This window comes from Chinchilla lanigera, unplaced genomic scaffold, assembly GCF_000276665.1.
Source record: "Chinchilla lanigera isolate Chin_1 unplaced genomic scaffold, ChiLan1.0 scaffold00093, whole genome shotgun sequence".
Lineage (NCBI taxonomy): Eukaryota > Metazoa > Chordata > Mammalia > Rodentia > Chinchillidae > Chinchilla > Chinchilla lanigera.
In genome coordinates, this window is record NW_004955494.1 from 1134590 (window position 1) to 1145182 (window position 10593).

The 10593-nt window shown below is 41.2% G+C and overlaps 2 gene segments (V, D, J or C); both read right to left on the bottom strand.

Moving 5' to 3' along the window:
• Positions 1-530: 530 nt before the first annotated feature.
• LOC106146756 lies at positions 531-1981 on the bottom strand. The segment is given in 2 exon segments: positions 531-1482; positions 1601-1981. Coding segments are annotated over 2 exon segments (429 nt in total).
• A 6230-nt stretch (positions 1982-8211) lies between these two features.
• On the bottom strand, positions 8212-9018 carry LOC102029192. The segment is given in 2 exon segments: positions 8212-8651; positions 8751-9018. Coding segments are annotated over 2 exon segments (531 nt in total).
• Between the last annotated feature and the right edge of the window lie 1575 nt (positions 9019-10593).

The window sequence follows — 10593 nt, forward strand, 5'->3', positions numbered from 1 at the left end:
AATAAATAAATATGGCTTTTTTTCTTTCCTTTTGCTTCTTTGTGCATAAGAAGGGAAACATAGTCTATGGCCATACCACCCTGAACATGCTCAGTCTCGTCTGATCTTGGAAGTTAAGCAGGGTCGGGCCTGGTTAGTACTTTGGATGGAAGAAGGGAAACATACACATAAATGAGATAGAATCATACATTCTGTGTGCATAATTTTAAATATTTTTATAACTATCAAAAGTTTAACTGTAGCTGATGGATGCAAGCAACAGATTCATTTAAAAACAGTCAATTCTTTTAAAGTATGTTATTTCTTATGCACAGTTAGCTTTATAGACCTGAAGACATGCTCCACAGCTATAATACTGCTTGACAAAGGCAAAGGACATTTTACCCTCATTGTGCCATGTGGAAGAGCACTGGGTAGGAACCATTATCTTCCAGGTAAGAAACATACAGGGGAAATGTGATACAATTGAGAGCATGTACTAGAATTTCACAATTTTCGGAGACCATGGAGTCTAAGGATGATAAAGCCGGAGTTAAGTGTATACTGCAGTGACACACAGAGCCTTTTACAGAAGGTACCATTAGTGTTCTGATGGAAGGAAGCGTTGCTGCAGAAGTAGTAACAGAGACGGAAAAGAGAAGAAGGGAAAAGATAGTCTTGCTGTGTATTCCAAGAGAGCTCTTCTGGAAGCTGTTCAAATGACTGGAGGCTAAAATAGGAGAGTGAGAAAGAATACCTGCATGGGACTGGAGGCAGTGATCATTGGAAGTGCAGAAGTACAGAAACTGAAGAGCCAAGGTATCATGCAGGTGGTGGAACCCACCAAAGAAGCTGGGAGTCTTAAAGCAGAAGAGACAAGAAACAGTGGAGAAGCCATAACAGAAAGCAAAAGGGCGAAGTCACCATCCTGTGTGTGCCACTGGCCATCAGGCTTGGACTCATTCAGTCTTGTGAGAAAGTTCTGAGACCTCCCCGGAGCCAGTCTCCTGAATTGCCTTGCTCCAAGAGTTGCTCCTGTCATACTTCTCTGTAGTCTGTTTTTGCCTTGCCTCCAAACAGATATGGCACCAAACCCATGTCCTTCCTGTGTTGGGGAGGAGCCTCAAACAGCTTCTGAGAGCTGAGGGAGGTGGACAGATAAGAGGAAGCACAAGAGTTTCTGCACAGGCAGGGCATGGTTCTGCAGCGCTGTGGCTAAGCTGCTGGCACAGAAATACACAGCTGAGTCCTTGGGTTCTGCCGGCTGAATTTTCAGGGTGGAGGAGGATGCACTAAGCATCTCAGCTGAGAACCGCCCTTTGATCATCCCTGAATCATCTATGGGTTGCTGGTTATTAAAGTAAATCAGCAGTTCCAGACTTTGCCCCATGAACTGTCTGTACCAGAAAAGTGCGGTATGGCCTGAAATAGGCTTGCAGCTCAAATTTACTGCTTGCTCTTTCCCTGTCACCACGTGCCTTGGTGTCTGGGTGACTCCAGCATCTGTAGGTTGTAAGAAAAAGAAACAGAATTAGGGATCAAAATAAGGCACATATTTAGAGTCATAACTATCAATGTTCAAACATACAAACATGCAGATTCTTTACTTGGGCAGCCTCACCTGCTCCTAGGAAACAAAGGACCACACAGCAAAGGACACTGGTGACCATAGCAGGGGCAAGAGGAGGCCAAACCCTCTGTCTCAGGCTTTTGGAGCATGAGCAATGAGGCAGAGGATTCTAGGCCCTTTTGTCTCCCCAAGTGGAGGCCGGCTTAGAAGTGACATCACTGCCTGTCACAGCTCAGAGGACTTCCTTCTGCAGGGAAACACTGACCCTCTAGCTAAGATGGACTGAAATTAATCTCATCTGCTCCAGGACGTGGTTGGCTCGTTCAAAGACATCAAACACCTCCATCACCTGTTACCACTCATAGCCCCTGCACTGCGGGAGCCATGAAACACTGCATTTCCCCTCTACCCACCCTGACGTATCACGTATCACACTGCCTGCTGGACATTCCTCTTGGATGGACCAACAGCACCTCAAAGTCTGGACATTAGAAAATTGCTTTCTAAATCTCAAGGACTTCATTACCCCTCTCACTTGGCAATGCTTACTTCCCAGACACACAAAAACAAAGTGATGCTTTTTTTCAGTTAGACCTGGCTCCAGATCACTCTTAGAAGCCTTTGGATGCGGGTTCTCATCATGAAAAAGCCAAAACTTTCCCTGGGAAGAGATGGGGTGGTAAAAATTTTATTCTCACTGAAGACTACAGACTGATGACCTTGTGCTGATCCTTCGTAGCCCAGAACACAGTGCCAGGTCAAATTCTCTTATTCTTTCAGGCACTGGTGTGGACTGAGCGGGAACAAATTGGACTTTGACTTTCCATGGGGCATCTCAATAAAGCAGTGTGCAGTGAGTCCAAGTCCTCTCACTTTCAGTAAATGTTCAATGATTAATAGCTCACTGTCTGTGTAATAAGGCCACCAGGCCTACAGTTAACTCTGTCTGGGCGGGGAGCAGTTAACCCTACCTGGTAAGAATTTGGAAGGTGTCCTGGTATCCAATACAGTTTTTGTTCACAAAGGTCATAGAACAAACTCGCTCCACCTCTTTGCTGTTGGCATGCAGACACACTCTTCTAGTCCCCTGAACTGGTGAACATGTCAAGGCAGCAGAGAGAAATGGGTGACTGGCTGACTTGGAAGTTAAAAAGCGCAAGTTTCATAATCATAGAGAATTCAAAGTGTTTAGTCTGTGTTTTCTCACATTTTGGTCCCTGAACATCTCTTCAAATGTGTGTTTTCAGGATCTGTGGCATCCTGAGACCCATCCAGGAAAGAGGGAGAAGCTGCCAAGAGGAATTGGTAGCAGGGCATGCCGCAACCAGCACATAGAAAACTGTCAGTCAGGGAACAGTTCTAAGACGGAGATTTGTTTTTACCTGCATTCAGGACTAGTTTCCGCTAGGAGATAAAGAATCATAAAAGAAAGAAATTGTGAGATCAGATCAGCGTATAGTCATAGCATCTCTTTCAGTTACTGTTCTTCTAGGAGTGCTCTGGCACCATGGCTGGCAACTAAAAGACACAAAATGGCCCACAACAAGATAGTAACTAGGTAAGTCCAAGGCCACATGAGAAGCTGAGAAGTAGCTTGCTGTCCTTCGCATTGTGACAAAACAGAGATCCATGGCAGGTGGAAATGACATCCGAATGGATCATCCACAACAAAACACCCTCAGAGATGCCCCAAAGCTGCGCATATGGTACTTCTACTTTTAAAAACTCCTTGCACGGCCCTAGGGAAGATCAGTGTAAGTCATCAGGCTTTTATTTTATCAATTCAAAGCTCTTTTCTCAAATCTGATATGTTCCAGGTTTTGAAGAGTATTTATTTCCATTACAGCATTTTATTTCTAATGTAATCCTGCACATTTTAGATCCCTCTGCTATTATGTAACACTTTAAGAAAGACTAAGCTGATTTTTTAAATGCTTAAAGTGGTTCTTCAGTTTGCCTTATTTGTTCTATACTAACTAGTAGCGTTAGCAATATTCACTGAATTTTGATACTGAATAGCACTTCATTTTCTACTGGTGTCTTGGCCTAGGCTATTAATCTTCGTAATATATTCTGCTAAACTTTACTTTTATGATCTTCCCTGAGAAGAGAGAGATATGAGAGTAAAGAGGTCTGCGTCTTCTTACATAAGCTTTATTAAAACAAATATTTGCATACCTTCTATTTCCTGTGTTGTGTAGTTCTATCTAAAAGGTTTTCTCTTCCTTGTTTTTGCTCGCTTCCCCATTAGACTGCCGTAGGAGTAATAGTGTTAACAATTAATCAGGCAGGCTCTTTTCAGACACAGACTGTAGCTGAAGATCAGGGAATAATGTGAATATTTTCATTCATCTCTGTAAGTATCCCCTTTCAAAGCTGTCCCAATCATATGTAACTCTTCTTCTAGCCATAATTTTCAGAGCTGTTCCCCGATAGATTTCTGAATCTTGTCTTCCTCTTGAGAATGTTTTCAGGGTACCTGTGAGACCCTGCAGTTCTTCTTCTAAAGGGATTTCTCTGGTATCCAGTAATACTGTCTGCCTTAGTGAAAACTGAAATAAAGTTCTGTCTTTTCCATTGTTCCCACTAGAGCTTCTCATGCTGAATGCATTCCCACTTCTCTTTATACTCTTTTTCCTGGACCCAAGACCCTCCCCTTCCTGTCACATGACTAGACTAAGTCTTCTAAGATGCTAGCACTTCTTCAGCGGAAATTGTTTTCTTTAATGAAGCTACTGTTTTTATTTTTTTGTTTGAAATGAATCTTAAAAATTCAGTCCCATGGCTTTTGTGTCTGAGTCCCTCTGTTCTCCATTTATTAGCAAACTGATCTTGGGGAAATTACACATGTTCAGTTTTCTCCTCTACAAGGTGACACACTGACAAAATATTTTAATGCATAGTGGAATGTTCAAGACACAGCAAGAGCCATATAAGTGCTTTCTATTATAATTACTGTTCCTGGGATCTTGTCTTTATACTAACAAGGAAGCATTACTTCAAACCACTGTGGTGTCTCCTCTATTCTTTCTGCAAATTTAAATTCCCTGTGACCTAACACTCAAAGCACAGACATTCTGTTAATTACCCTTTAAACTTTTGCACTAATTGTGTTGATTGATTTTGCCTTTTATTGTATACACAGTCTAATTTCTTTTGCTTTAGGAGTTCTCTTCATTACATTTTTTTATTCAACTCAAAGAGTTTGACCAATTATGTTTACTACCATTCACTCTAAATTATTCACAGTTACTCATGGTTTATTCTCTTTGACCTCTTGGAGAGTCTTAGAAATAGAAATTCTCTCTTGACAATCTGCCCAAATAAGGCAATTTCAATGAATATTTTCTCATTGTCTGAAAAACTCAGTAACCTGGTACTTTTTTTCAACTTCTTACTAGTGAGCAGAGGTGGTATAATCATCTAGAGTTTCAGAAAATACCCAGACAAGAGCAATGGCCATTGTATAGCTCTGCGTATCCTGGAGGTCCCACAAACCTAAAGTTGCACTGTTAGGGTTTAAATTTAAAATGCCCCCAAGTAGTTTATGTGTTTAGACTTGGGGCTTCTAAGAGGTGATTGTATAAAGGGGATTCATTTATATATGAGCTACAGTTAAATGAGCTGCTAGTAAGTGGGGCCTGGTCAGAAGATGTAAGTCACTGGAGATGTGACTTGGAAGGCTGTGTTCTTGTCCCCAGTTCACTCTCCACCCCCTTCTTGGTGACTATGGGGTGAGCAGTTGTCCTTCACCATCCTTTTCTACCATGCTCTTTATGCCTTCAAGCCAGCCAACTACGCACTGAACTCTGTGAAAGCAGAAGTCAAAATTAACCCCTTCTCCTTTAAATTGCAGGTATTGGGTATTTGTCTAAGCCATGGAAAAGTGACTAATACATACATATTATCTAAATTACATACTCTGCTTTTGAATTAAGGAAGTTGAGATGTTAATAGGCCTGTTACTAGTCCCAAATACCCCTATTGGATATTATTAATGCATGATTAGAATACTATGAATATTAAAAGGACTTGTCTTTTTCAAATATGAAGCAATTAGATCTTTGCATTACATTTATTGGGAAGGAATCTTACTGAATTTGTTCCTATGTATCCAAGAATTATCAGTGCTGGAGAGTCAGCCTCAATAAAATCCAGTGACCGTGCTTGAAAGTCATGCAGAGGTGACTCTCAGAATTAGTCCAAAGACTTACTAGTCAAGCAGAAATTACAAATAATGTCTAACAAACATTCCCACAAACCTGCTGACTTTAAATAACCATTTATTATTATTAATAAGTCTATAGGCTGGGTAGATAGTCCTGTGAATCTTGGCTTGTTAGTCTAGATAATAATTCTGTATTGGATAATGACTTTTGAAGGCTTTATGATTTCTGCAGTATCTATTGTCATTCTCTTAGTACAGACTTTGCAGAACAAAGGTTTCCAAATTTGATGGAGGAATCCTGTATTGAAATAGTCCCAGTGGATTATAGTGGATTATAGTGGTAATAGTCCCAGTGGATTATGGAATTAAATAGAAACAAATCAGAGCTGAAGGAAATTCCTGATATCCAAAAGTATGTAAAAATAATACAGTGAGAATAATCCCTATCCATCTACATGGGCATTCATTCACAAAACCAGTACTCATCATTTCTCACTGTGAAAAAGATCCATGTTTTGCTTCATAGAAAAATAAAGTATTCAGCAGTGTCTTGAGTAATTACAAGGATTAGCTATGTTGGAGAAGATGATAGAAATTGCAGGAGCAAGAGCATAGAAAGGCATTAAATTGTGTAAGGATTTTTTCACAAGAAAATTAAGTATATTTGATTACTAAGATAAATATTATGAAGCTTCCATGGCCTAGGCCTTTAAAAATTCAAATACTTTTATCTTGTAACCAGTGGAACACCGTGTATAAATAAAACCTGGAAAGAGTGTCCTGTGTGGATTATTTCATCACACTAGTAGACTAAATTAGGTCTCTATACAGTAAAAATAAAATGAAAGTGGGGAAATTGGGATATGTTATGAGGAGTAAGGCAGTCAAAGCATCTGCACATATTTTTGCTGAGATGCCTGGTATGTGGTCATCTCCTCACTGAGCTGGCTTAAGAGAATACTGTCTATGCCGTTTGTTACAGAATAGCTGTTCCAAACACTTTTGTCTTGCATCTGTTTCTTAAGTCCGTTTATTTATTCAAAACACAGGCTTTCATTGCCTTCTTCATCTAATATCCAATGCTAAAATTTGTGGAGACTATTTCAAATAAGGTTCCTACTTTCAGGAGCTTAAGTTTAGGAAATACAAGCATTCACTCACTTATTCCATAAACATTTAATACAATCATGGGAGACAGTCTGAAAAGGATTGAAAGGAAAAACTCAGAAGGGACAAAGTCAAGAAACTGAAAAACTGGGGCTGGAGATTTAGCTCAGAGGCACAGCGCCTGCCTGGCAAGTGCAAGGTCATGAGTTCGATCCCTCGTACTGGGGGGAAAAAAAAAAGAAAAAGAAGCTGAAAAACCAATCGATGCATACATATCGTGGTGATGATATCTACATCTATCTATATCTATATCTATATCTATATTTATATCTATCTATATAGATAGATATAGACATCAAGGAGGAAGACAAGGCTGTAGGTGACAGAAGGACTGAATGAGAAGAGAGCTCTGATAGTAAAGAAATTAGTACAATAATAAAGGACAGTATCTTAACGTCATATATGTAAAGGAGCCGGACTTTAAACTGCAAAGGAAAATGAGCTGGAAGCATTAGAGAGGATCCTCAACAAGGAACATATTAAAGCCATATGCAGGGGCTGGGGATTTAGCTCAGCGGCAAAGCGCCTGCCTGACAAGCAGAAGGTTGTGAGTTCGGTTCCCGGTACCGGAGAAAAACCAAAAAAAAAAAATAAAATAAAATAAAGCCATATGCAGATAACAACTCTGTTTCTTGATATATCCACAAAACAAACTGCATTTCACTCTGTACTGTTTTCACATTGAAAGCCAGAGCACTTGAATGTCAAACAGGTCAATAAAAAGTGCAGTTTGGCTTTGGCAGGACCCACACATATCTGAGTTGCCTTGGCCATTCAAATGCATATGTCTTTGTACCAGCTGACAAGGATACCCTGAGAGGGGTTGAAAAGCCATCAGTAGGTGAGTCAGACTATAGCAGAGAGGAATTAAAAGCACTCTGGATTACAGTAGAAATTTCTGAGACAAATCAGCAGGAAAATATAGATTTGGGTGTTAAGGACATAGAACCAAGAAGAAAGTAGGACAAAGAGAAGAGAACAGGTCTTTTGGTTTGGGATGGACCGAGGTAGATCCATATTCCTTGCTCATCACCCTAGAATATGCATGTCTTTCTTTCACAGACAAGAAATCTAACTGGGAAAGGGGTCTGTTCACAGTTTACAGCAAAAAGATGGAGAGGCAGTGTAGGTCAGAAGTCATAGCCCTTATCAAAAAGTCCCACATTCAGCTGGGCATGACACCTACAGGAAGGAAGGCTGATTTACAGTGTGAACGGTTTACCTTACATGTGAAATTTGAATCCGCAGACAATTTGCAAAATACCCCTGAAACTCGTTTCCTGTTATTTCCTACCCAAGATTTCCTGCACTGTTATCTGATTATTTTCTAACTTTGTCCTGCCCCCGACCCCCATGTGGTACATGGGGATGGGGAGCAGGGACAACTGTCCTGAGGGCTGAGGGGCTGGAGAGAGAAGGGGCCACCCCAGGGTTTCTGCACTGGCTGGGCATAGTTCCACAGCACTGTGGCTGAACTGCTGGCACAGAGATACACAGCTGAGTCGCTGGGTTCCACGGGCTGGATCTTCAGGGTGGAGAGCGATGCATCAGGCATCTGAGCTGTGAAGCGATCCTTGGGCATTCCCCCTTCATTCAGAAGAGACTGGCTTCGGAAGGAAGTCAGCAGTTCCAGGCTCTGCACCATAGTTTGTCTGTACCAATAAAGGTCATTGTGGCCCAAGACTGGCTCACATTTCAAAGTTACTGCTTGTCCCCTTTTTGTTACCTCATGCCTGGGTGTCTGAATGACACCAGCATTTGTGTGCTCTGTAAAAGAAGAGAGATTAGGGAGACAGAATAAGAAGATATAGGGAGTTATCCATAGGAAACCCCAGCATGAAGATGTTAACTATTCTAAGTACTCACCTGCTACCAGGACACACAGGACCACAAAGCACAGGGTCTGGGTGCCCGTGGCCATGTGAACAAGTGTGGAACATCTAGACCAACACCCCATGAGCAGGATCACAAAGTGAGCTAAGGTGCACTTTATTCTTACCAGACGTGTCTGTCAGTGACATCATGAAGTGAGATGCATTCCCCAACTCGCAAACCCCTTGCAGAGGAGGCTGCATGCCTGGGAAGTGAATCATACAGAACTGAACTCTACCATAACTGATCCAAGATACAGATTTACATACCTGGAGGCTCTCTACAACTTTATTTGGCAATACCAAGTAATAACATTTTCTCTTCAGTACGCCTAAGCCAAAGGAGTCAGAGGTCCAGTGGACTGGGTTCATGAGAGCCGCTCAGAAGCTGTAAACCAGGAGGACTTTGCACAATACCTGTGGAGACTCCCTGGAAGCCATTCTTCCCCTGACAGTACAGGCTGTGGTGGAGCTCCGGAGAAGTCTGCAGCAGGATTCCTGCTGCCTGTGCTGACAGTTGGAGAGAGGACACTAACTGGTTGAGGGGTCCCAATGCGATGGGAGGCTGGAGAGAAAATGCTACAAAAAATGGCTTTCGCCCCAGACGGCTCACTTGATTTTTGACAGCCCTTAGGCCGTAACTACTTGTTAGATCCTTCTTGCGTATCTCCATCTTCCTGAGAAACCATTTCAAAGATACCACCATGTATTACAGCAGCCATTAATATTTTCCTACTAATCTATCTATAACTCTGTAATGTTTGTATTGTTCCTATCTTATTTCATAAATGGATCCATGTTTATTATTATGTGTTTCTACAACAACCATTGAGAATAGTTAATGATTATTCAATAGGTTACTCATGTATAGCTCTATTTATTTTCTTTAGAAGCCACTTTGAAGATACAAAAGTATAGTACAACAACTATTGATAATCTCCTACCTCTTTTGTCTGTAACTCACTATTATTTGTCTATTTGTTTTCCTGAGAAACTATCTTGTAGATAACAATATGTAAAACAATAATCATTGATAATTTCCTACCACTTTGTCTGTAACTTGGTAAGCCCTCCCCATTATTATGTTATCCTTCTTTTACTCTTTAAAATAAAAAAAAAAGCCTGTCAAATATTTCCGTAGACACCTCAAATTCTAAGTATTTCATTTTGAATTCATTGCATTTTTGCTAGCTTCTCTGCATACCCTCTTACTCCTCTCACTGGGGTCTCAATACTCCCAGTCATTCATTCACATTCAAACTACCTGTCAGTTAGTTGGGAGCTGACTTACAAGCTCCACAGGAAGAGCAAGGGTCGGAGCACGTATTGAGGGCTCCAGGGGTTGAACTGAGGTCCTGAGAACTGAGTATGCTTGGGCACTGCAGTGGAAAGCCTCTCTGAGTGTCTTTATCTTAGAGCTGTATTAAATTCCTAGAGCCCAGGGTACAAACTCTCCCACATTCTCTTATCTCCCCCCTGAAACAAGGAAGCATTGTCTTATTCTTAAAGATTAACAAATCAAATGATTCAGAACTGATTTTCATCTTACTTTTAACACCCAGCAAATCTCAGTTGTTTTTCTTTTTCTTTTTGTGCAGCTGAGGATCAAACCCAGGGCCGCATGCATGATAGACAAATATTTTACCACAGAACTGTATCCCTAGCTCACCCTTAACAGCTCTTAATCATTGACTCCCAGCCTTTTCCTTATAAGTAGAACCTGCGAAGCACCTCCATCCCTCCACCCACATCCACCCACTTCCTCTCAGGGTGGAGGTGATGGTGAGCTGAAAGAGGGCTCTGTTTCTTCAGTTGGCTAGATAAGTTATTTTCTAACA